The sequence below is a fragment of the Cavia porcellus genome, unplaced genomic scaffold, assembly GCF_034190915.1.
Source record: "Cavia porcellus strain 051 isolate PalLab524CR breed Dunkin Hartley unplaced genomic scaffold, mCavPor4.1 scaffold_15, whole genome shotgun sequence".
In the NCBI taxonomy this organism is placed as follows: Eukaryota; Metazoa; Chordata; class Mammalia; order Rodentia; family Caviidae; genus Cavia; species Cavia porcellus.
The window spans coordinates 8,763,666-8,790,266 of NW_026947498.1; the positions used below are offsets into that span (position 1 = coordinate 8,763,666).

The window sequence follows — 26,601 nt, forward strand, 5'->3', positions numbered from 1 at the left end:
ATGGATGGACAGAGAATGGGAAAGAGATGGATTGATGACTGCACAGGGAGTAGGTGAATAGATAGAGGATGTGTGGATGGACAGATGTAGGCAGAAATGAAGGAGCCAGTTTGGCCCATGTCACATGCTGGAAGTGTGGTTTTCAATGATTGACTCATATATATGCTGGGCTTGGCTGAACCTGAGCACAGGGATCCGGTGTCAAAGGGACAGCCATATCACATGGCTGAGATGGCACACCCCTAGCCCATTTTAGTTACCCCCAGATGCCTGCAGGCCCAAGCGGCATCAGTGTTTTTAGAAAAATCAGCTTGCAGGTCCCCTAAGAGTAACCTGGGCAGCGTCACCATGACCCACACGTCCGAAGTATCTCTAAGTGAAGTGGGGAAATGAAACATGCCCTGTGCCGCACACTACCGGGGGTTCCTAACTTGACTAAGGCTGGAGGTGGCCGGGGCCGTGCAGGTTTCTCCCAGGTACAAATTCCCCAATCCACACAGGGCTGCTGCTTCTGTGGTTTGATCAGGATCTCACCTGGATCTGCAGAACCTTGCCACACTACAAAGGGAACCAACAGTCCCCTGCTTCTGCCCCTAAGGGCTTCTTCTGTTCCCTGAATGCCACCCCACCACGGAGATCTCTTACTGGGTCCCTTAGGTTTGGTAGGACTTCCAAGCTCCATAAACACTAAGTGAGCATGAGCCAGCACCTAGGTGGCCCCTCCCTCCCAAGCAGTGAGACCTGCAGGGCCAGCACAGACTGGCAATAGGGCTGTTGGGGATGGGAACCCCACAAGAACCCCAAAGCCAGACCCTTGGACCTCACTTCCACCTAAGAGGCCCAGCTGTGTCCCCTCACAAGAGGGTCATGTCAGCAGTTCCAGGAGTTTGCTACCTTACAGCTCTGGGAGTTGGGGTACCATGTGCCCCTAGGATGCTACGGGAGTCTGGTCCACAAAATCACCCAGAACCTGGCATCTACCCCTGCTCTCTTACATAGGGGACAAGCTGCTGACGACAGACAAAGGGGCAGTGGCACCAATACTAAAGACTTCCCTTCTCTGAGGTACACTAGGAAAGGAGATTCGGCCAACTCCAGGTGGCACCGTCCACCCCGTGAGGTTGGGTCTTTAGCCCCTGTGCTGGCCACTGGCAGGATGCATCTCAGAGTGTCAGGGCTGCAGAAGCCCTGCGGGCCCAGCCAGCTCTGCACATGGTCAGCCATCAGGAGATCAGAGAGTAGGTGCTCCCAGGGGGACCCCAGGAATGAGTCGGCCCACAGGGGTGCCCAAAAGCAGGCAGGAGCCCACCCAGGACTCTGCTCTGCAGCTGCTGGAGCCCCCAGAGAGGGAGCAGGGTAAGATGACCCTGACATCGGGCAGGGTACTCGCAGGGCTATCTGGGCCAGCCTGGGGCAGCCTCAATGAGTGCCACATGGTGGGTTGGTCGTGTGCTGTGACTTCACATAGCCAGCACTGTCTTGGCTGACACCAAGCTCCAAATACTCGTTACAAAGGGACCCTGGGACCTAGCAGCTTCTCGGGCCATACCAACACGTTTATTGAGTGTGTGCAGCACTAGCTGGGCTCCCTGGGCACACAGCCCTCAATCTGGATCTCCGCCGGCCAGCCATGGTACCTGTTCTTGGCACCGTCAGAGTGGTTGATCTGTGTGAGGGAAGAAGAAGAGTCCCATTACTCACTAAGCCAGCAGATGGACAGAGGCTTAGCCTGGGTGATCCCTGAGCAAAGGGACAGGACAAAGCCACCTCCTGGAGTGGGCTCCACTGGACTAGGGGGGCAGCTGAGTCCCCCCATGTGATTCTGGGTTTTGGGGGGGGGGTTTGGCATTTTGAGACAAAGTCTCTCTATGCAGTTCAGACTGGACGTGAACTCACTGTGTAGCCCAAACTGGCCTCGAACTCACAGTGATCCTCCTGCCTCAGCCTCCCAAGGGCTGGGATTATGGGTGTGCACCACACCTGGCTCCTGTATCATGATTCTCAATGACATCAGAATGAGGCCTCAGACTTTCTGTGACAATGGTGATGTTCCTGCTGCCAGCCACACTAAGCTAGGAAACGTGGAGGGAGGATCAGCAGATAAAATTCTCTTTAATTTTAATAAATTAAAATGCATATGCAAATTTGGCTGCCCCTATCCACGGTGGAAAACACAGCTGTGGGTTTTGGTTTTCAGATCTGAGAGCAGGATGGATCTTTCTTCTCCTTGAATCTTTAAAAAGATTTTAGTTTTTACTAATCCAGATTTGCAGTGACCTCCTCATGGAAGCTGGGATATGCAGGTAAACTCATCTTTGTTCTCTTTGCATTCCCCTCCATAGCTCATGTTTTCAGAGGACATTAGAGTCTGCTGTGTAATGTATGTGCTTTCACACGCAAGGTGAACCCCGTGTAGAGAACCAACTCCTCTGGGTACTAAGCGCCTTCGCCTAGCGTTTCAGTGAAATGGTGCATCTGCTTTGGGGTTCAGTTCTACTGAGATACGATTGCACCCTTAAGGCCCAGTGTGGTGGTGCACACCCATAACCCCAGCACTCTGGGAGGCTGAGGCAGGAGGATCAGAAGTTCAAGTCCAGCAGGGGCAATTTAGCGAGATTCTGTCTCAAAAACTCCAAAAGGGCTGGGCGTGTACCGCAGTGCACAGCTCCAGATCCAGTGCCAGTGCCACGTGGTTACGCAGAGCAGCAGGACGCGCCGCTGCCCCTCTGGTCAGTCCCCAGGCATTTCCTCACCTGACGAGGACCCGCAGACCCATGAGCAGCCATCCTGCCCCTGTCCCTGAGGGCCGCATACCCTGGAGATCACACAGGAGTCTCCCCTGCGTTAACCTGTGTGCTTGGCTTTTGTCACCAGCCATGAGGTCTGGAGGCTCATCCCAGGGTGGCGAGGGCGGAGGAAGACCCCAAGGCTCGGCTCACCCGCGCTTTGGCACCGTGGCTGTGTCTGGTAGACTCTGATGCTGCTTCTGAGCCCAGGGCCAGGGTGAAGGTGCCCCACTGTCTCGGTGGGGGCCCGAGGGTGCCCACCGGCGCCCAAGTTCATTGCCCTAACTGCGAGGAATGGCCCCGAGTGCCACCATCGCGCGTCTCATCCACAGCCAAGGCAGACAGCTTCTTGGCACCACAGCTGCCCCAGGGCAGGGTGGGGCAGCCTCTCCTGCCCACTCTCATTAGCCTTCTTCCCAACACTAAGCATCACAACCGTCCAGGCAGTTCTGCCCAGTGCAGAGGCTCTGAGGAAACATTTACTCCAGCCCAGTCAGCGCTGTGGCCACTGTGAACTATGTGCTTCTTACTGTCAGGCTGTGAGAGTTCTGTACACAGCACATTCATAACCCAGCACTGAGGAGGCTGAGGCAGGAGGGTCTCCAGGAGTTCAAGGCCAGCCTGCACTGCACAGTGAAGCCCTGCCTCGAAAAAAGAGGGGAGAAGGGAGAGGGGAGAAGGGAGGGGGAGAGGGGAGAGGAAGAAAGAAGGAAGCAAGGAAGAGTTCGGTTTGTATTCCGAACCCAGGTCTGTTATTTCCAGGTATTCACTCTCTATGCGCTGTTTACTCCGCAGTGTTCTTTGGGGCAGAAAAGCCTTTAATTTTGACAAGGACCAGTCTGTCTACTTCCCCTGTGTCGTTACTGGTTCCATCTCTAGGAAAGTGCTGGCTGGTCCCAGGTCACACAGATCTGGTCTGCTTTCCCGGGATCTGAATGTCCCCGCGGTGAGGCCCAGGTATGCAGTCCATGCTGCGTTAACCTTTGTATCTGTTTGGTTTACACACAGACTCCGTCTTTCCCGGCACCATTTCCTGAAGAGTCTGTCCCTGTCTCACTGAACGGTCTCACTGCCCTGTTGCAAGTCAAGGCTGGCCGTGAACTCACAGTGATAAGCCCGCCTCAGCCTCCTGAGGTCTGGGGTGCAGGTGTGTGCCACCGTGCCGGGCTAACCCTGGTGTTTCACAGAACACTCTGGCACTGACCTCCCCTTTCCTACAGGCAAGGGTCCCAGGTCCCGAGAGGTCACACTGCCGGCCCCAGAGCACAGAGCCAGGGCATCCTGACCACCTCAGGCTGTGCTACATGTCCTAGGAGGCTGGGGACCTGGGGCTTCCCAGCTGGCCTGTGGGGTGCTGCCCATGGCACAGCAACTGGGCCTGAGGAATGCTCCACAGGACAGGTGCATGCCCGGCAAACCTGACCACGGCCTTTCATGCTGGGCTCCCTTTGACCTGTACGGGTCCGGGCATCAGAGGCCAGGGCACTCCCATCTGGTCCCTACAGCACAGCCAGAGGCTACAGTAGGTGAGGAGCAGCCCAGGCAGGGCCCTGGGAAACCACCTGACCCATCCTGCACCACAGTGGACTTTGTGTGAGGACAGCCACAGTCTGACCCCAGTGCCTCTCGAAGGCCACAGGTCTCACCTCCCCTAGTCCCCATCCTCCACCTCACCAGGTCAGGCTGCTCCATCCATTCCTGCTGGCCCTGTGACCAGACCCAGGGCCCAGCATCCAAGTCCAGCCCGAAGTGATCGGGTGTCCCCCATGGAACTGGGCACTCACTGCACAGCCCGAAATCTACTGCCTGCTCCTGAACCTGCTGTCTTCTGCCGGCTTGAGAGGCTGCAGTGAAGGCCCCGGAGGTGTCCACTGCCCGCCTCTACCAAACTCTGCTGGACCTCACGGCCACTTGGGAGTTCACAGAGTAGGACGCTGTACTTTTGCGCCTTTACTTTGACAATGGGGAGGGGTGCAATCAACCACAGGGCAGGTCGCTACAACAGCGCCAGGAGCTTGGGGTCTGTAATGCCAGCACTCAGGATGTGAGGCAGGAGGGTCCCTGTGAGTTTGAGACCAGCACGGGCTACACAGTGGGTTCCAGGCATCTTAGTGAGTTCATGTGAGACTCTGTCTCAAAACAGAAAAACAAGCAATTGAAGAGCCCCACGATGACCAAGCGCTTATTCGGTGCCTGTACCCTTGAGGTCCTCACCTCTGCCAACCTGGGAACTGTCCCCATCCCCAGAGCAGGGGCAGCGAGAGCCTGACCTTCTGTACCAGGGAGTGGCTGGGCCCCACTGTCAGGCAGGGAGGGACCCTGACTCACCTTCTCCCTCGGAAGCCCCGCGGGCAGCTCAAAGCCCCTGGCCGCCAGGAACACCCAGCTGGACCTGAACCTCATGTTCTGGATCTCTTTGCTTCCCAGCGCCTCGATGGCTTTCCTGGCCTCAGCCTTGAGTCTGCGGGTGAAAGGGGGGGTGGTGTAAGGATGGCCCCGGCCCTGCTGTGTCCACTGCTATCCCTAGATGGGTGCCAATGGTAGCTGAAGAGGCAGGAGAGCTGGGGGAGCTGTACCTGCTGACTAACAGTGAGTCCTACTCAGAGCCCCCTTTTGCAACACTGGGGATTGAGAACAGGGCCTTTGAAGTGAGTTGTATCCCTGCCCTCTTTTTTACTCTGAGACAAGGGCTGGCCTCAAACCTGTAGCCCTCCTGCCTCAGCCTCCAGACTGTGCTGGGATGACAGGCCTCACACCCCATCCAGCTGGTTTCAGGCTGGGACCCAGAAGCTTTGCCTTTGATTCTCAAGGCCCTCGTGCTTGGCCTTTGTCCCAGTGAAGGTCGGAAGGGCCTCCAACCCACTGCAGCAAAGTGCGCCGTGAGGGAAGGAAAATGTTCAAGCACTCTGAGGTCAGATATGTTTGGGAAACAGGCCAGCCTGTCCTTTCTGCTCTACACAGCCAGAAATGTGTCTTCCTGGGACTGGGTCTCCTGCCTGGAGAGGCTGAGCTGTGTCCTCCCAGTGTGGCTGCTTCCCCTAGCTCTCCACACTCTGGTTAGCGATCAGATGTGAGTTGCCCACCCCACTTGGTCACTGCCTGCCATTCCTCTGCCTTCAAGAAGCCTGGGGCCCACAGTCTTCCTGTCCCCCTCACTCCGGCCCAGGATGAGGCTGGGGAACTCTTGTGGCCGTTCTGTCCCCTCTCACCTGGTGCTTCCGTCGTCTTGGGTCACCATGAGCAGCAGGGACTTTGCAGGTGCGCTCTGAATGAACTGGGTCATGGGTGCTGAGTTATCTGGGGGCCACAGAGAGGCAGTCAGGGTCCTCCCCAGCCACAGGGCCCTGCCCTGCTGCCTCAGCCTCCTCATGTGCACCAATCCCTGACCACCAGGGCTGGGCATGACCAGCAACCATGGCCCTCACACTTCCCACCAATGCTGGGACTGGGCAGGGTGCACTGCATGGACGCCTTACAGGACTATGGGATGAGTGACAGGGACGCCAGAGGACAGGCTCCTTGGAGCTGGACAGCAGCTCCTCAGGAGATGCCTGGGAAAAATCAGACCAGAAGGTACTGTCCGAGTCCTCCAGGCCGGGCCCCGGGGGACATCTCTTTCTCCCCAACGCTGGACAGTGGACCCAGGGCTCTGCATGAGCCAGGTCCACCACCCTTTTTACTGCTCCTGTCATCGCTGTGGTCCTGGCTCTTAGATCACTAAGCTGCCGGGGCTGGGCCTGAACCCGGATGCTACAGTGCATCCTGCAGTGCAGACTGGGGAATCCTGCTCTCTCCTGAGTTGGCGCCTTGATCACCCTCCAGGGTTTGCCCAGGGGTCACAGTCACCTGCACTGTGACAGACACGCGCTCTTACCGCCTGCGTACATATCGAAGGTTCGGGCTGCTATCACCTTCCCGGTCACATCTGCAAGTGACAGACCACGTTTCAGAGTGAGCTCCCAGGGTCAGGGGCATGGCCCAGGGCCCCAAGGGCATGCTGCTGCCCTGTGTCCATCAACAGACAGCTCAGATAGAGCTTGGTCCAGCCATGGGGGAAGAGGACAGGGACAGCCCGGGCAGCTGCTCTGAACTGTCTCTCCCACTGTTCTGCCATCCATGCCGGCTTGCGGGCCACGAGGGCTGCATTCCGGGGAGCTGGGCAGGGACCTCAGTGCTTTCTCCTCCTGGTCCCTCCCTTCCTCTCTCCCTTGGGGTCCCTGCGCTTTTGCAAAGGACCCATCTCCCTGTCTCCTGTTAGCTTCTGTCTTGCTCTCTGACTTATTTATGCCCTTGTCCTCCTGTGAGACAGGCCAGGTGACATTTAAGCTTGAGTCTGGTAAATTTCACTTGACATGATGGTCTCAAGGGGCATCCACTGGCCTACAGGAGACTCAGCTTTGTCATTTTTCATGGCACAGTAGTACTTCACAGTGTACAAACACCACGTTCCTGCTGTCCCTTTACCTGCTGCTGGAGGCAGAGGCCACTTCCAAGCCTCCCCTGTGTGAGATGCACTGCTATCCACCGGGGGCCACTGCACAGGGCACTGTGATTCAGGGTCTTTAGGCAGAGTGATTCTCAACACAGCTCCTCCCTCCGCCCCCTTGGTCCTTCCCGCCCTGACAACAGGGTCCCCGGGGCTCCTGGCCTGGCAGCATTTGGTCTCATGCGCCCAGCCCTGCCGACACTCGCCCTCGCTGCCAGCCTGCCCAGGGACACTGTAGGTAACTCTGTCCCTGAGCTCCCTGGCTCCTCTGCTGGGACCCAAGGGATCTGCCGCCCCTCACAGGATCCAAGGCTTGAGATCCACAGGCCCTCGGTCACAGGGAGGAGACAGGCAGACAGTGTCACCCAGCTATGGGTGGAGGTGGGTAGCAGCCCCGTCCCTGCTCTGGCCCAGCCCGGCTGCTCAGCTGGGCCTGCAGGGCCTCCTCTGCACGGCCTGGGTCTGACTGCACAGCCCTTTACACTCAGCTTTCCGGTCACTTTCTGTTGTCACTGGAGCCACTAAGAGTGTAGAAATAACTGCACAACTGTAAAGTGCACTAAAATACAGCCCTGACAGGACGGGGTCGCAGGGGCCTAAAAACCCAGGGCTGCTGTGAGAATCCCTCTGGGGCCCTGAGGACTCTGGGGAAGGACGCACTGACTCACAGCTGACCACGGCGATGTTGATGCCTCTCCCGATGTTCCCCAGCTTCTCTGCCATGAGCCTGGAACGGGAGCCGAAGTCAGCCCAGCCGCCCTCCTTGCAGGGCTGCGAGCCGCACAGGGCACAGCCCTCCTCCGGCCACTGCTGCAGTGCAGGCAGTGCTGGGAGCCCCAGGGAGGCCCGCCCCTTTCTGCAGACCCCGTCCCCAGCAAAGCCTGCACTGCTGCTACAGCACAGGGGAAAGGCAGTGGTGGGGGTGTGGTGGGCTGGGGGTCTCGCATCCTTCAGCCCGGCTCCCTGCTCACCCTGCCCCTGAGCACCCGCTCTCCACACATAAACACTGCATTCCTGAGAAGTGCCCAGCGGTGATATGGTGTGAGCCCATCCCTGCTGCAGAGCACGAGACACCCGGACAGAAATGGGGAAATCTGTCTGTACCCTCCGGGGCCAGCTCTGTGACACCGCTCAGTCGGGAAAGCTCCATGCAAACTGTGGGGCTCCCAGCCTTCACGTGAGAAGAGCATGTTCGTGTGTCTAGGTACACACCCACACACGGGTGCTCCTGTGTACATGCATACACACATAAGCAAAACACAAACATGCACAGGTGTGAAAGAGTTTGTTTTGCCATGAAGCATTAAGGTGGCAAATCAGAAACTAGCACCAAAGATGTGCAGTGGTGAATCGGGGCTTGTAGGGAAGACTCCTCCACGTGCACTTTTCTGATACAGACACGAATTTCCGAACCACATGAAGGAGGGAAATGAGTTAAGAGGTAAAATCTCAGCAGGTAAGGGAGGCTCCTCCGTGTTCAACCAGGGTTGAAGGAGTCACAAAGGGCAGAAGTCCCTCTTCCCTGCTGCCACTGAAGTGCTGCACAGCAGGGCGGCCTGGTGGCCCCAGGCCTGGGTCTCGGTCTCAGGGCCGCACAGGACCAGTGTCTCCTCCAGGTCTGAAGCCTCGGGACCCAGCGAGCCAGGTCTCTGGGAAGCAGCACAGCGGGCAAGAGCGGGCTCTGAGGACAGGCCAGGCCAGGACCCGCATGGGCTAAAGTGATGGAGCTCGTGGTGACCACACTGCTCACATCGGGAGCAGGTGTCTCCAGCTCGCTCTGTCTGAAGTGCAGGTGACAGAGATGTGACACATGATGGGCCACCAAGCACAATGGGGGAAACCCTGCCAGCCAGGCTTCGTGTTCAGCCCTTGGGCAGCTTCTCCCCGTTCACCCATGAGCCAAATGAAGCCAAGGCAGGGGGACATCGCACACATAGCCATATGTGTCCCAGCCTAAGCATAATGCAGGGTGTCCCCACCTACCCTAGGGCCCAGCCCGGTCAGGGCAGACCGGACCCCACCCCCTGGCACCACCCTGGCACTCACAGCTTGTCCTCAAAGCAGATCTTGGCCTGCTTGTCTCTGCCCCCGCCGCTCAGTAACCGGTAGGCGTAGGTGTTGGGGGGACACTGGGTCCAGTGGTCACACTTTTGCCTTCTCGGGGATGGGGCTGCAAGGGACAAGGGCACAGCGTTATCCTCACTGTGACTGATCAGGCACCTGCCAGAAGCTCTCCACGGGTCCCCTGCAGGGGGACTCTGAGGGACTGGTTCCCTGCTCAGCAGATCACAGTCCCCTGCAGAGGCACAGCTCACATCCTTCCTGCGGTTCTCAGGGGTGAGGTGGGGTTGTGCTGCAGGAAGGGAGGTGTGCGGAGCCCCGGCCTGGCAGGAGCCGTGTGTGTGCAGACACGTGTGCAGCCTCTGTCTTTTCACCACTTTACACGCACAAACAGCATATAGCATTCCACAGGCACACACACACACACACACACACACACAGACCCATGTGTGCTCCGTCACCACACCCTCAAGGTGACCCTCTCCTCTCATGGCCAGCTCAGCCCTTCTGCCCAGGGTGCAGGAGTATGCACCAGGGGTCAGCAAGCCGGGAGGGTGCCTCCTGTCCTCCAAACAGGCAAGAAGACGAGGCTGGAGCTCCTCAACCCTTCCCCATGGGGTGAAAAGCAGGCACAGGCCCAGGCTGCCACAGGAGACCGAGTCATCCTGACACCACAGCTGGACAGGGCGCTGCAGGCAGGGCCTGGGTCCCTGAGGGCACAGAGGCCAAAGCTCCCAGCAAGGCGTGAACCAGCGGAAGGCGGCCAGACCATGGAGGATTCACTGGCTCGGCATCACCCACAGAGGACTGAGCTCACATGGGAAAGTCAGTAAGGGCAGCGGCCCCTGTAAGAAGGAGGACAAAGCACACTGCTTCTGTCCACAGATTCCGAGAAAATCCTGGGACCAATCTCAGGGTCCTCGCGTCATTAAAGAAGGACACCCCGGGTGGGATGAGGGGAGCCCCGCTCAGCACAGTGAAGCGGCCACGGTAAGGAGAGCCCGCATCTAAAGGAGAAAAAGCCCAAGCAGAAACCTTGGGTCTTAGAGAAAAAGCCCAAGCAGAGCCTCCAGGAGGGAAGGGCCTTTGTCCCCGCAGAGGTGAGCGGCCCAGGTCGCCTCCTCCAGGACCAGTGCAGGACAGGACGCCCGCACTCTCCACCTCTGTCCAGCGCAGCCCTTGGAAGCGGAGGGCAGGGGACCGGGCAGCAGGAATCCAGAGGCAGCTGAGGAGAAGAGGGGAGAAGGAATGTTCTCCTGGGTGCTGACAGGCAGGGCTCCGTGAAGACCAGAGCTGTAAACCAGTCCCATAAGCTGCAGGATGTAAATGAGCACCCAAAGCCCAGAGTAGCTGTCTCCTCTCTCCCTCCTCCTGCGCTCCCTTCTCTTTCCCCCACCTTCAAATAAATTGTCTTTAAAAAAAGAAAAGAAAGAAATCAAATGACAAGTGTGGGCGAGGCCGCAGGGCAGGAAGACCCTGCTACCCTGCGGTGTGCGTGGGAACCAGCACAGCCGCGGTGCTGATCAGGATGGAGACTGCTCAAGAACTAAAATAAGACATTCCATTTGACACAGCTACTCCCCTTTGGGTGTCTCCCCAAAAGCTAAAGGTGTGTGACGCACACAAACTCTTGTTTATAGCAGCACAATTCATAACAGCTAAGCCCTGGCAGTGACCCAGACATGCACCAAGAGACGAATGGCAAAGAAAATGTGGTACCAAAGCAATGGAGTATTACTTGGCTATGAGTAAGGATAAATTTAGGTATTTGCAAGAAGAGAGTCCCACGTGGAAAATGTAATCAGAAGCGAACCAAATCACACAAATTTCAATAACGTTTCTCACCTCTCATCTGAGCATGGAGACAGGCAGCTTATTAAGGAAGGAAAGAAGGGTCTAGGGATTTAGCTCAGCGGCCTAAGCCCCTGCCTTGCAAGCAGGCAGTCGTGAGTTTGATCCCCGGTACCAATAAAAAGGAAAAAGACCAAAAAAAAAAAAAAAGGAAATGAAGACTGCAAACAGGAGAGAGGGACAGCTCTTCTGTCAGCGGGCAGGGGTGGGAAGGGCAGTGAAATCAGTTTAACATTTAAAATTCACTTTCATGCTATCAGTGGGCAGTTGCAGATGAGGGTCACTGTAGGGTTATTAAGCTTATGAAGAGCGTCAGGACCCACAAACCCTCACCAGGACAAATGCCCTCTCCATGCAGGGGCTCTCAGGCGGCAGTGATTCTTACATTCAACCTGGACCTGAAGGCTTCCTTACTATTTTCCCTGATTTTTTGTGTTGTAGTATGGAACTGAACCAGGGCCCTCACACTGAGCTACACCCCAGGTCCTTTCACAGTAGATTTGGAGCCAAGGCCTAGGTCACCATGTTGCCCAGGCTGGGGTCGGAGCTTGTGACCCTCTTGCCTCAGCGCCCAGGAATCACCAGGGCCAGATCCAGGCTACAGGTTTAAAGTCCTGACCTAGGGTCCTGGAATCCACGTTCTCGAAGGCTCTTCCCATCTGGAGACTGGGACCTGGGTCTGAGTGAGGAAGGTGGTGCCAGGGTTGGGGACCGAGCCGAAGCCTCCAGCACACTGAAGGATGGTGCCCATCTGTGGCCGGGCCACGCACACAGAAAGGAGGGCCCCATTTCCATGCCGACGGCAGTCTGCATATTCCAATGGCCTCCCATTGAGAGGGAGGTTGAGTCCACACCCACGGGACCAAGAGTAGTATCCAAGCTGGGTCCATTCTGTCTATCAGGGGCACTGACTTCACAGGGGCCTCCGAACATGGTGAAGGCCAGCGTGGGGGACAGAGGTGCTGCATGAGGGGCTTCATCACTGAGACCAAGGCCCAAGTAGAGCGGCTTAGAGAGGAAAGCTAGGCTCCGGCTCCTGGCTCTAGGGTCTCGGACAATAGCCGTCTGGACCTGTGACCTCCTAGGAGCTGGGGTCGAGGGTAAGGACCATGGACAGGACTTGGTGACCCGGGGAGGCGGGTCCTGCTCTCAGATCTCATCTAAGCCGACCCCCAACTGGACTCCCCAACCCCACTACAACGGTTCCCCTCCAAACACAGGCCCTGAGCTAGAAGGAGCCCAGACACAGCCAGCGAGCCGGGAAGGGGCCACCAAGATCCACGCCGGTCACCAAGCCTGCACTGTAGCATCATGGGACACCATTGCCCTGCCCCAAAATCAGGCCCAGCACAAGACAGAGTCAGCCCCCTGGAGCATGCCTCCCGCCCTGACCCATGGCACTGGCTCCTCCTTAGGCCGGAGGCACGAGTGCAGGCAGTGCTGGCACCAGGACCTTAATAAAGAATACACACAGCAGCCCCTCTCTCAGGAGGCTGACGCAGGAGGATGGCCACAACTTCAGGGCCAGTCTGGGCTACACAGAGAGCTCAAGGCCAGCCGGCCAGAGGTGCATAGTGAGATCCTGGCTAAAAAAAAGCCCCCAAAACAAAATCAGCTGCTTCAGGCACAGTAGCTCCTATAATGCTCCTTTTCCTCCATAAAATGAGCAGCTTCCATAAAAATTTTCTAAGCATTTCACAGCTGTTCAATTTTACATGAGTTAATTTTTTATGCTCCATTAAAAATCTACAGACAGCAATTTCCAACAAGCTATTAGCAGTGGTTCAGCTGCCGGTTTCCCGGTGCTCCAAAGGCTTCCGGTCTAATTTTACCATCGCCCTTGTGCTCCACTCAGGTGAAATTCAAACCAGCAGTCTCCCACAGTGCATCTGGCTCATCCAGTTTCTCCGCAGCATTTCCTACTTTACCCCTGGGCTCCAGCCTGTTTCCGTCTGAGGTGAAGGGTGGACCTCAGCCACATGGGTAGGCGCAATGCACGCATCAACACTTGAGGAATTAATAAATCAGTGTGCTTGCATAAGGGGTGTTTCCCACAGTGACAACACAGCCTTCTGGGAATGGGTGTGACAAAATAACTTTGCTACCAGAGAATAAAGAGCACGGTGACCCTTAGAGAGGCACCACATGGGGCCAGGAGGAGGACTGTCACGGGGGCCATCTGCAAGCACCTTGATCTCAGCCTCTGGGTTTGTGGGGCAGGCGTTTCTCTGGTTGACCAGCTGCCCTGGCCATGGCGTTGTCACAGCCACTGCAGGGACCGGACACTGCCCTGGGAAGCAGGCCAGAGAGCATCGCCTCCTGGATGCTGCCCTCCACCCACTCTATGCACGCCTGCCTGTGCCTGAGAGGCAGCACAAGAGAAGCCCGGGCTCACATGCCAGCTGACACAGGGGCCACCAGGTGACAGAGGGGCTGCAGACTGAGATGCTCTTCAGGGTATTTATCGCAAACTCATTCGAGGTCCCTGATATTTCTTCCAAGTCTTTCCAAAGTAACAGCCGCTTTGCACATGGCTTTCAAGATGTTCAATCTCTTAGATTTTATTTTGAGACGGGGTCTCCCTACAGAGCCCAGGCTAGCCTTCAACTTGTGCTGATCCTCCTGCCTCAGCCTCCAAGTGCTAAGATTACAGCTGTGCACCCCAGCTCCTGTCTCCCTGCTTTAGAAAACTTAATGTGCCTCCAGAATGGGGGACCTGGACCTGCCTAGGTTTTGACCCGGGGCCTCCAGAGATCCTAGGGCGGGCAGGCTGCAGGTTTGGGGTCACATCCCATGCTCACCTTTGAGGACAGGCTTCTCCCCGATGCTCCGCACCATGTGGACGGTGCTGGACAGATGCACGTCAGGAATGAGCTCTGTCACCAGGTACCCAGAGTACCAGGCACAGAGGGAGGCGAGGACCAAGAGCAAGGCCTTCAGGGCGCCTGGAGACAGAGCACAGAGGCACCAGACAGCTGTCAGCAGAGACCCTAAGTGCACGCACGACAGATGAGGAAAGGAAGGGTTTTGCAAAGCGGTGGAGAGGTAGGAGGTGGGGTCCTACACATCCAGCCAAGCCTCCAGGAGTGTGACCCAAGCAGAAGTGACTGCTCCATGTTAGCGCAGGACGGAGCCAGGGGGCCAAAGTCTCGGGGCTGCAGCAGGCACGGAAATCCTGACATAAAGAATGTGTATGACCAGGCGAGTCCAGCACAGGGGACAGGAAGGGAGAAGACAGGCTCTTGCATGGGTGGGGGCTGGTCCACGGGCTGTCCTCAGCTCCTTGCTGCCTCCAGTCACTTGGAAAGACAGGCAATGGAAGGTCAGCCGAGAAACAGACACTCAGGGCTTTCCTGACTGGTCTAACCACTGTACCCAGCTACCTTCCAAACTCCCCATCCCTGGAAAAGCATGAGGCACTGTCCTCTTCACTTGTCACAGCTTCCCGGACTCCTATTCAGCCATAGATGCTCCAGCTGGAGCAGTCCTGTCTGGCAGATGCCCAGGACATCTGCCGTGAAAGGGGCTGATGGGGGGCCCTGGGTCGACCTAACCCAAGTCTGTGCTCCAGGCAGCTGTCACACCCACTCCCCCAAGCACCCAGAAGGAGCAGGGGACAAACAGGGAGAGCCTCCTAGCCCCATTCTGGCCTGAACCCCCATTTCCAGGCCCAGTCTAACAGGAAGTGGCCCTGCTGAATTCCCTATCTGAATTGCCTGGCAGGTTCTGGCCAGACCCCTCCCACACCACTGGGGGTTTGGAGGGCCCACTCACCTGCAGCCCTGAGGCTCATCTTTCAGGTGCCTCTCCCCACCACCCCCAGGCACCTGCAGAATCCTCAGCCTCACTGAGGCATAGGGAGCGAACAAGGGAGAGAATCTGCCCTCATTCTCCGCAGGTCAGTCTGCAGGGAAGGGGCGGGCCGCTTACAGGGAGCTGCCAGGTGGGGACAGGCCAGGCTAGAGCCAGTGGCTGGGCAGGGCCATATCCGGGGCTCACCCTGGAGCTCAGGTCATGCGTCACGCAGGCCCTTTACCCTCAGGCTGGCCTGGTCCAGGGCTGAAGATGCCCTGAGAAGACCAGCTGAGAAAAAGACCCCGAGGTGCCTTGACACCAGGAGCACCTGCATTGCCAACCAATGTCTTCCAACAGGGAACGGCTGGGAAAGGAAGCTTGATGGAGCCTTTGACCTCCTTCCCCACTTCAGAATCCCGTGCCCGGGCCACCGCTCCATGGCCCTTTGATCCATGTAGGACAGCTCGGAGTCAACGTGCTGTGGACACAGCCAGCTACACGGGGCTCCCCGCACCTCCTCTGCTGAGGGGAAGCTGGACGCTTCTGTCGGGGGTGAGGGCAGGGTCCTGGGGCAGGTCCCAGACCCAGTGGGCATCTGACATCTAGACCCCAGCATGACGGACAGCGCTGGCCATCTGGGACACAGTTTCAGTTCAAACACTCCTAGGGTTTTATTGTGCTCTAAGCCGATGTGGTCAGGGCCATTTCAAGCTACAAGAGGAAGTCCGGGCTCCAGGGGAAGCTGTCTTGCCGCCAAGTGAGGTCCCCAATCTAGCAAGATCCTGCCCAGCAGGCGCTCCATGGGCTCTGCCAGGTCCTCTCTCCCCAGGAGCCCAAGGATTGCCCATGACGCCCTGCACCCTGGGCTTGCTGGGGACAGATTTTATGGTGGCTGTAACCCTCCTTCCACAGCCCTATCCCTGCTGAGATGTCCTGTGGAGAGTCCTGCCTCCTGTAGGTAACACAGCTGCCATCCTCTGGTTCACACCACTCACGTCCTCCTAAACTTCAGAGGCCAGAAGGCAGGACTCAGCTAGGGTCTCAGAAATGTACCGCACCCGGCCGAGGCGTGGCCCCTCTTTTGTCCCTACAGCTAAACTGCCCTCTGGCATCCTGTGAACGCTTCTCCAGCCGTGCCTGCCTGTGGCTAAGACTGGGAAACTGGGAAACTGAGTCCCAACTTTCTACACCAAGAATTTTACCTGTGTCATTAGCTCACCTAGTCTCAGAAGGGGGCTTTCTGCCTTCTGGGTTTGTTTGTATCTTTAAACAGTTTCGGTATTAAAACGCACAATACACAGTGAACCTGCACCCTAAATTCCCTTTATTGACCTCCAGCGTGGTGCCATCTTGTAAGAGGAGAGAACAGCGCCTGTTACACATTAACTCGATATAGTCCTTCCACCCTGCCTGACAGCCACCCCAGGGCCTCTTGCCTCTGGAAACTTGGCTTCTCAGCCCGCCTGACACATTAGGAGTCTTAGGGTCTCTGCCTCAGGGAGCAGTTTTGCTTCCACAGCTGAGCACCCTCAGGTTGAGAGCAAGTCCGGCAGAATGCTCACATCCATCCATCTGTCCAACCACGGACTCGTAGGCTGCTTCCACTTCCTGGATAACCCTGCCACGGAGAAAGCTGGCGAAACATCTCTGGGACACCGTACTTCAGTGCTGTGGGACACACACTGGCAAGTGGGGCTCCCAGGTCACAAGGCAGCCTTGGTCTTAGCTGCCTCCTGGACCCGCCAGCCACACCCCAGGGCCACTTCCCCCGCCCTTGTCAGCATTGCTGTGTGCCTGGGGCATCAGACATAGCCATCTCTGTGGAGGCGAGGTGATCCCTCCTCAGGGTTCTGATTTGTATAACTGGTGATGAAAAATGCCAATCACCTCTTTCTGATCTTGTCTGCTTTTTGCACAGCATCTTGAGGGGACACCCAGCCCAGTCCATTGCCTGTGTTTGAATTGAGTTATTTTTGTTGTTGTTGAGCGGCACACGTTCTTGGCGTACTCTGCACAGTCATTCCTCCTCCATGCTGAGCGAGTCCTTTCAGGTTTGTGCTCCCCCACGCCCCGGGAGGTGAGTTCCCTGGCACGCAAACGTGGGGATCAGGGCCTGATTAAATCCGAGACAACAGTGCTGCAGAGAGCAAACCACACGCTCGTCTGACCACGGGACCCACGTCCCAGCACAGCAGTCCCCAAGGCAGGCAGGCAGCTGCAAGTGCACCTGCAACGAGGAAAGCCTGCGTGGAGAAGGCGTGGACTTGGGTGGGCCCAGCATGGCCCTAGGTGGATCACTGCGTTACAGGGTACGTGATCGCCATGTGTGAACACACTGACCAGAGCCTGAACGCTGCACCACTGTCCACCCTGCTGACAGCCTGAGAACGACCTGATCCCTGGGCTTCAGGAGCTGGACTCGCAATCCTTTTCTGATCCACACAGCAGGGAAGACACTGGAATGGCCTCAGAATGATGACATGAAATCTTGAGTGTCATGAAGTCCCTCAGACAGAGACCAAGGATTCCAATAGGACCCTGTGGCCCCAAGGGTTATTCTTCTCAGAGTGCCCCACTGCTTGAACCCCTGGACATCCCCAGTGTCCGCTACTGTCACAATGGAAGCTTCCAACTTTGCCCAGCCACCTCAGAACACGTTGCCTCATAAAAGGCTGTCTCCTTCTGAAAAAGAATTAAGATTCAGCTTCTTAACTGCACTGCCCTCCAATGTCCAGGGGTTCCTGGACATCACGTTTTATTTTCCTGTCCCTTGGAGGTGGCCAGCTTTGTTTGCCGGGGTTCACCTCACTGTATCAATTTGATGGCTTTAAGAAATGCCCAGGGGGGAGCAAGGGAAATTGGTGGGTGTGTCTGGGGCTCCTCTCTTGAGGTGTTCCCTGTGGTTCCCCCTGCACCACGTAGGGAACAGAGCAGCTCTGCCCCACCACTCTGCCACCCTGAGGATCCTGTCTTGGAGCCAGCAGCCATGGACCAAGTCCCCTGAAACTGTGAGGCACATTACCCTTTCCCCCAGAAGTCATAGGTGCTGGCGCTGCATCCCCGTGACAGCAAAGCCGACCGATACACACTGTCTCAACATCTCCTGCTCTTTCTTTGCTTCTGTTGCACCTGTTTCTCCGTGCTGTGCCCTGGAGCTTCTCTCAACTCTACCAAACTGCTTGGGAAGCGGGCCTGATGGTGCACACCTGGAATCTCAGCAGCCAAGAGGCAGAGGTGGGAGGATCACTGCAGGTCAAGGCCAGCCTGAACTAAACAGGGTTACCTCATCTCAAAACAACAGAACGAAACAAAACAAAGCCAGAAACCCCTGCTCCTTGGGTAGTTTTCTGGTTCCTGCACGAAGCACACCCTAGCTGGCTCAAATTTCCCTTCTTCTCATCCCCAGCGAGCCACCAGCCTGGGTCCTGGCTTTCTCCAGCTCCAGCCCGAGGGTTTCCTGGTTGGTCCATGGCTTGTACTGAGCACTGTGTTGGAAATAAGAAGCAACTTCTCCATAAATAATGTGTGTTTGCTTTGCTAGCAGGCTGGGTCTTTACCATTCCGGGCAGTCTCTGGGGGGACCTAGACTGATTCTAGGCCATCATTCACTTGGCCCTGTGTGGTTAGGTCACGCTTTGTGGAAAAATAGTCCAGGTTACCTGAGCAGCTTTTCCACTGCAGATCTCCAGGAGGACAGACCCTCTCCATACCTGCAGCTAACACACACCCAGAGTGGCTGAGGAGAGGGACAGGGAGCCCAGGTCCCCCAGAGGACCTGGAGTGGGACAGGTTGGGGCTGGGTCATGGCTCCACCCAGTGTCTGCTTTGTGTGGAGTTTGTGTCACTGTTTGTTGCTGCTGTGGTAGTGATGGTGGTGGTGCTGGGCACTGAACCCAGGGTCTCCACACTGAGCCACATCCTCAGTCTTGTGATTGCTCTGAGATAGGACCTGGCTACGTTGCTAAGGGGCACAGGCTGGACTGCAACCTGGGGTCCTCCTGCCTCAGCCTCTCACAGTGCTGAGTTCACAGGCGTGCACTACCACACCTAATGTGAAACAATACAGTTAATACTTTTGGATTCCACTTTTCAGTTTTAAATGCATGAACTGGGAGTTCTCTTTCTTGGAAGATGGGAGGGGGGACGCACGGAACACACTAAGGCAAACAACATCCAACCTGTGCCGCTTTGTGTCAGACTCAGGTAAAGAGCAGCTCGCCCTCCCTCCCTCACAGCTGCCAGGTATCCAGTGCCTCAGTTAAATGGAGGTGACTTCATTCAGAGCCTCGCCCAGTCGTAACTATAAGGTAGCATAAAGCACTGCTGATACCTGGACAGCTGGCTGGCAGGGCTGACTCTGCAGGGACCTTTGGATTCTGAGGGCTGCCAGGAGCTTTCAAGCCAGAAACCAGAACACAGCAGCTCTAAGAAGACACAGATCTTTGCCCAAGCCATTCCGTGTGCTAAGTGTGTAGTGGGTGCCGACTGGACCAAAGCACACACCATGAACAAGGCAGATGAGAGCCAGGCACATCTGGCCAATGTCAGGTCCCGGGGGACACTTGGCCAGGGGCCAGCGGCAGGTGGCTCCGTGCAGTCGTGCACAGGTCCCATGCAACACAAGGGCTTGAGTGCACTCGGGGATCCAAAGCCCATCAGGACAGGGTCATGTGGTGCCACAGGCAGATACCACTGGGGCTGGGGGCCATCAAGAGTCCAGAATGGAGACAGAAGGACCATAGACCAGAGGGCAGAGGGGGAGGCTAAGGCAATGAGATCTTCCAGCCCTGCGTCCTCAGCCAGAACCCACAACAGATTCCATGCAGCACTGAGGTGGACGGAGGAGAAGCCCGTGCTTGGGACCCCTGCTGGCAGGACCCACAGTTAGTCTAGAATCCCTGAGATAGAACTCGAACAACAGAAGCTGCAAGAGCTGTGCTGACAGTAGAAGCCAGTCCACCAAGGACAGGGCTGCAGAGGGAGGGACACTCCAAGCCCACTATGACTGTACACAGACCCAGTCACAAAGGTGCCATTCCGGACCAATCAGAAACTTTCCATATTCCTCTCTTCATTTATAGCTGGTGTTCTAAGCAGGGCCAATCATATGTTCTTGATCATTCTCATTTGCATTGGGGCCCAACCAATCCAGAGACACTTGCTGATTCTTTATCTACCTATGACAGGGAGCAGGTGTTTAGGATACCAGGGGCCTGGCAAGAGCCCCAGAACCCATGTACTGATTGACCCTTTCCCCCTTCCAACAGGACGACAGACAGCTACCTCATGGTTTCCTTATTTCAGCTGCAGGGAGCACTAACATCCAGTTTCTGAGCCGCATGGCCGGGGGTGGGGGGGTGAACACAGCTGGGCTTGCACCAGGGCCTGGTTCCAAGCTTCCAGACATGCTCCTTGCTGTGTGCCAAGATGGCCCTGACAGCCTCTCGACAGGCCTTCTGATGGTGCCCGCGTGTCACTGCAGAAAACCCTCACCAACCTGGAGGCTGTGGGTGGAGTGGGGTGACTGGCAGAGACCAAGGGCCTGCTCTGCCTGGGCTGCAGATATCTGCCCCAGAGCGGGTGGGGGAAGCATCCCAGCTTCAGAACAGCTCGGCAGCCTGTGCCTCAAATGCTTCTCAGATGACTTCGAGGTGCCCTGTCACACTGGGTCAGAGATGGGGGCAGGATCAGCAGGCTGAATTCCAGCAGGACTGAGGTGGGGGGCTTTCGGAGGTAACAGTCTATGGGAAGAAGGCATCCAGCAGCCATGCTGGCAGTCCTGGTACGTGATGAGGTCCCCTGCCAGGAGCCCGGGGCAGCATGGTCACCAGGCAGTCCACTCCACAGGAGCCTTCACAGCACCCGGCCACTGGACTGGACCCTGGTCTGTAACATCCCGGCCATGCTTCTGCAGCCCCGGGACATGACCCCAAGTCTCTGCAATAGAATCCAATCTTGAGGTCCCAAGTCCTCCCTGGGCAACGAAAGGTGGTATTCGTGCGTCCCCACTCTTCCCCTTCTCTTGGCCTCACCATCCCCTGGAACCCATGCCTTCACCCCAACTGGAACGCACCCCGCATGAAAAGCAAGACCGGCCCAGGCCCAAGTCCCCCTTCTCCAATGCTGCCTTCACTCTCCAGAGCCACTTCTGTGGGCCGCACCCCATGAGATTAGGGAGAGGAGAGCACGAGGCTGCCAGAGCTGAGCCAGAGTGGCTGCTCTGATTTTCATCTCACAGGGCCCCTCCTGCCTCACCCTCAAGACAGCTGGGCAGTGCTGCTGAGCTATGGGTGTCTCTGAGCCTGACTTGCAGGGCTACAGGGGAGGCTGGGCCCTCACCCCAGCGGGCCCTGTGCTATGCAAGAAGAGACATAGGGAAGGTTCTAGAAGGCTGTGGTGTAGCGAGCACCCCCAAGGGCACGGTCCTTACTCAGCGCTGCCACTGAGGCTGGCTCTGAAGTAACCGGGCAGAAAGGGGCAGGGCTGCGGCGCTGCCTCAGGAGCCTCACTAGGAAACCAGGCGGAAGACGAGAACACGTGATCCTCAGGCGCGCCCCGCACCCCTCATGCCATAGCGGGCACCCAGGAACCCTTCCCTGTCCCGGGTGTGACTCTGGGTCCCAGACTGGCCTGGCCATGGCAGTTAACATCCCTAACCTAACCTTGACCTGAGCCCCTTCTGGCGCCTTCCCCCGTGTGCCGCTGGTTGGCACCTCTCCAAATCACCCTCTACTTGCCCCCAACCCTGACCCCCATGCCACCCCGACGCCCCCTCCCAGCACCCTCATGCCACTACTCTCACCACCTCTGCCTCTGCAGCTCTGGGGTCCCTGCACCCCTCCAAGCATGTCCTGCCCCATGCCTCAGCTCTCTCCAGCCTCTGGCCACGCCCTTCCACCGCCCCCTCCCCCACATCCTGGTCTTGGCTTTGGCCCCCTCTGGTGGAGGAGTCCTGGCTTCTTCTGTGATCCTCTGGCATTAGGTTGTCCACTCTCATTAAAAACCACTGCCAGAAAGGCCTGTTCTGTAATTCGTCATCCCCCCCACCTCAGTGACCTTTGTGCTATGTTAACGTTTGTTCCCCTTGTAAGAGACAAATGATGCTGTGTCAACCATTGATCCCTTTATGAGAGACAAATATTCCCAGAATTGGCAGACTGAGGGCTACGAATTGCCTAACCACCCACTGTGAAATGCCTCTTACCTCAAGCAAAAGGGAACATAGTGATGTTTCTCATCACTATGTACTTAATGATCAATGAGCTAATCATAAATGAACTATAAAAATCAGTCAAAATTCTAACTCAGTTGCACAGCTTTGCAAATTCCATCTGCACTGTGTCGCGGGGCTAGCTAAAATAAAAGCTCTTCTTTTAAAAAAGACGTCTTGCCCCATTTGTCATCCTGGGGGTCTTGCCCTGTTTTTCATCATGGGGCCTTGTGTTTTGAGTGGAGTACAACAGTCTCACTGTGAAATACAAAGGAGGGCTTGCAGGTGGCACCTCAGTGCAGAGGCCCCAGGTCCCATCCCAGCACCATTCTGAGAAACTGGCTACCACACTGAGAAGAAACCATGAGTGTTACAACTGAAACAAGCAGATGTCTCTAACATAGCCAGGGGCATGTGTCACATATCCACAGACGAAGTGTGCCCAAATCCCACGGTGGGTATTCCACCTGTTTAATCTGCTAAGTGTTGTCTGCATGTACAAATGGCCTCCATACCCACGGGACCAAGAGCAGTATCCAGCCCCGTGTCCATTCTGTCTCTCAGGGGCACTGACTTCACAGGGGCCACCAAACACGGTGAAGACCAGCGTGGGGGGACAGAGGTGCTGCATGAGGTGCTTCGTCACTGAGACCAAGGCCCAAGTGGAGCAGCTCGGGGAGGGAAGCTGGGCTCCGGCTCCTGGCTCTAGAGTCTCGGACAATAGCCGTCTGGACCTGTGACCTCCTAGGAGCTGGGGTCGAGGGTGAGGACCATGGACAGGACTTGGTGACCCGGGGAGGCGGGTCCTGCTCTTAGATGTCATCTAAGTGAACCCCCAACTGGACTCCCCACCCCCACTACAACGGTTCCCCTCCAAACACAGGCCCTGAGCTAGAAGGAGCCCAGACACAGCCAGCGAGCCGGGAAGGGGCCACCAAGATCCACGCTGGTCACCAAGCCTGCACTGTAGCATCATGGGACACCATTGCCCTGCCCCAAAATCAGGCCCAGCACAAGACAGAGTCAGCCCCCTGGAGCATGCCTCCCGCCCTGACCCATGGCACTGGCTCCTCCTTAGGCCGGAGGCACGAGTGCAGGCAGTGCTGGCACCAGGACCTTAATAAAGAATACACACAGCAGCCCCTCTCTCAGGAGGCTGACGCAGGAGGATGGCCACAACTTCAGGGCCAGTCTGGGCTACACAGAGAGCTCAAGGCCAGCCGGCCAGAGGTGCATAGTGAGATCCTGGCTAAAAAAAAGCCCCCAAAACAAAATCAGCTGCTTCAGGCACAGTAGCTCCTATAATGCTCCTTTTCCTCCATAAAACAAGCAGCTTCATAAGAGTTTTCTAAGCATTTCACAGCTGTTCAACTTTGCATGATTTAATTTTTTATGCTCCATTAAAAATCTACAGGCAGCAACTTCCAATTTTTAGCAGGGGTTCAGCTGACGGCTTCCCTGGTGCCCTGAAGGCTTCTGGTCTACTTCTACGATCACACTTGTGCCCCACTCAGGTGAAATTCAAACCAGCAGTCTCCCACAGTGCATCTGGCTCATGCAGTTTCTCTGTTGCGTTTCCTACTTGACCCCTGAGCTCCAGCCTGATCCCCTCGGATGTGAAGGTCAGACCTGGACCACATGGGCAGGCGCAGGGCATGGGTCAACACCTGAGAAATTAATAAATCAGTGGGCTTCAGGGACGGGTGTTTCCTACTGCGGTAACACGGCCTTCTGGGAATGGGTGTGATAAAATAACTTTGCTACCAGAGAATAGAGACTACCGTGACCCTTAGAGAGGCACCACATGCGGACCAAGAAGGGAACTGTGATGGAACCCCTCTGCCAGGATCTTGATCTTAGCCTCTGGGACTGTGATGCAGGCCAGCTGCCCTGGCCATGGCATTGTCATGCCCACTGCAGGGACTGGGACACTGCCCTGGGAAACAGGCCAGAGAGCATCACCTCCTGGACACCACCCCCCTCCGGCACTGCAACAGTGTCTACTGTCTGCTCTGAGGGATGTGAGAGCTGCCCCCCGCCAACAGGGATGCCTGTGCCCTGTGAGGCAGTACAAGAGAAGCCAGGGCTCACATGCCAGCTGACACAGGGGCCACCAGGTGACAGAGGGGCCACCAACAGGCAGTTTCATCTGTCTTTGGTGGCAGACTGAGATGCCCTTTGGGGTATTTATCGGAAACTCCTTCGAGGTGCCTGATATTTCTTCCAAGTCCTTTCCGAGTAACAGCAGCTTCGCAGATGGCTTTCAAGATGTTCATTCCTTTAGATTTTACTTTTGAGACAGGGTCTCACTACGGAGTCCAGGCTGGCCTTCAGCTTGTGCTGCTGCTCCTGCCTCAGTCACCAGCACTAGAATTACAGCTGTGCACCCCAGCTCCTGTCCCCCTGCTTTACAAAACAATGTGTCTCCAGAATGGGGGACCTGGACTGGCCTAGTTTTGACTCAGGGCCTCCAGAGATCATGGGGCAGGCAGGCTGCAGATTTGGGGTCACATCCCACTCTCACCTTTGAGGACAGGCTTCTTCCCGATGCTCCGCACCATGTGGACGGCGCTGGACATGCAAGTCGGGAATGAGCTCTGTCACCAGGTACCCGAAGTACCAGGCACAGAGGGAAGCAAGGACCAAGAGCGAGGCCTTCAGGGTGTCTGGAGACAGAGCACAGAGGCACCAGACAGACATCAGTAGAGACCATTAGTGCATGCACTACAGGTAAGGAGGGGAGGGTTTTACACAGTGGGGGAGAGGTAGGAGGCGGCTCCTATGCATCCAGCCAAGCCTCCTGGAGTGTGAGTGACCCAGGCCTAGGCAAAAAATCACTGCTCTGTGTTAGTGCAGGACAGAGCCTGGTGCCAAAGTCCTGGGGCTGCATCAGGCATGGCAATCCCAGCACAAATGACATGTGTGACCAAGGCAGGCACCAGGTGACTCCCACACAGGGGACAGGAAAGGATAAGGCAGGCTCTGTGCATGGGTGGGGGCGGGCCCTCAGGCTTTCCTCTGCTCCTTGCTGCCTCTGAACCCTTGGAAAGACAGGCAAGGGAAGGTCAGCAGAGAAACAGATGGTCAGGACCTTCCTGACTGCTCTGACCACTGTCCCCAGCTACCTTCCAAACTCCCCATCCCTGAAAAAGCATGAGGCACTGTCTTCTTCATTTGTCCCAGGTTCCCGGACAAGCCCCACCTGGAGCAGCCCTGTCTGGCAGAGGCCCAGGACATCTGCCGGGAAAGGGGCTTGCTGGAGGCCCCTGGCCCGGCCTAACCCAACCCTGTGCTCCAAGCCAGCTATCACACCCACTCCCCCAAGTACCCAGAAGGAGCAGGGGGCAAACAGGAAGAACCACCCAGCCCCCTTCTGGCCTGAACCCCCATTTTCAGGCCCAGTCTAACAGGAGGTGGCCCTGCTGAACTTCCCTATCTGAATTGCCTGGCAGGTTCTGGCCAGACCCCTCCCCCACCACTGGGGGGTGGGGGGACCCACTCACCTGCAGCCCTGAGGCGAGTCTTCCAGGCACTGCTCCCCACCACCCCGCAGGCACCTGAAGGAACCTCAGCCTAGCTGAGGCATATGGAGGAGACAAGGGAGGGAACCTGCCCTCACTCTCCCCCAGTCAGTCTGCAGGCAAAGGGCGGGCCACTTACAGGGAACTGCCAGGTGGGGACCAGCCAGACTGCAGGGCAAGCAGCCAGGCAGGTTTGGGCAGGGCCACCGGGCTTGTCCTGTAGCTCAGGTCATGCACCAAGCAGGCCCTTTTCCCTCAGGCTGACCTACCTGTTCCAGGGCTGAAGATGCCCTGAGAAGACCAGCTGAGAAAAAGACTGCCAGGTGCCTTGACGCCAGGAGCACCTGCGTTGCCAACCAATGTCTCCCACCAGGGAACAGCTGGGAAAGGAAGCTTGGCAGAGTCTTTGGACCTCCTTCCCCACCTCAGAGTCCTGTCCCTGGGCCAACCCTCCAAGGCACTTTGATCCGTCTAGGGCAGCTCGGAGTCCACCTGCTGTGGACACAGCCAGCCACACGGGGCTCCCTGTTCCTCCTTTGCTGAGGGGAAGCTGGACGCTTCTGTCTGAGGGCAGGGTCCTGGGGAAGGTCCCAGACCCAGAGATCATCCGACATCAGGACCCCAGCAGGACAGCCAGCGCTGGCCATCTGGGAGCACGGTTTCGGTACAAACATGCCTAGGGTTTTATTGCGCTCTAAGCTGCTGTAGTCAGGGCGACTTCAAGCCACAAGAGGAAGTCCGGGCTCCAGGGGAAGCTGTCCTGCTGCCTAGTGAGGTCCCCGCTGCCAAGTGAGGTCCCCACTGTCTAGCAAGATCCCGCCAGCAGGCTCTCTCTGTACAGGCTCTGCCAGGTCCTCTCTCTCCAGGAGCCCAAGGATTGCCCATGACGCC

At 56.9% G+C, this 26,601-nt stretch overlaps 1 protein-coding gene across 4 annotated transcripts; it reads right to left on the reverse strand.

Moving 5' to 3' along the window:
* Positions 1 to 1,535: 1,535 nt before the first annotated feature.
* On the reverse strand, positions 1,536 to 26,135 carry LOC100731808 (protein FAM3B-like). Of its 4 annotated transcripts, none has more exons than XM_063224573.1 (9): positions 25,980 to 26,135; positions 24,714 to 24,855; positions 13,986 to 14,129; positions 9,319 to 9,442; positions 7,941 to 7,999; positions 6,661 to 6,711; positions 5,996 to 6,083; positions 5,115 to 5,247; positions 1,536 to 1,666 (listed from the first exon to the last, which is right to left on the reverse strand). In XM_063224573.1, exons 2-9 carry the CDS (start codon positions 24,766 to 24,768, stop codon positions 1,577 to 1,579), a joined length of 744 nt encoding a protein of 247 aa, XP_063080643.1. In that variant the 5' UTR covers positions 24,769 to 24,855; positions 25,980 to 26,135; the 3' UTR covers positions 1,536 to 1,576. The 4 variants fall into 4 exon arrangements, with proteins under 4 accessions (XP_063080643.1, XP_013001476.2, XP_063080645.1 ...); XM_013146022.3 differs by lacking the exon at positions 25,980 to 26,135 and adding an exon at positions 25,693 to 25,852; XM_063224575.1 differs by lacking the exons at positions 13,986 to 14,129; positions 25,980 to 26,135 and adding an exon at positions 25,693 to 25,851.
* Positions 26,136 to 26,601: the final 466 nt, after the last annotated feature.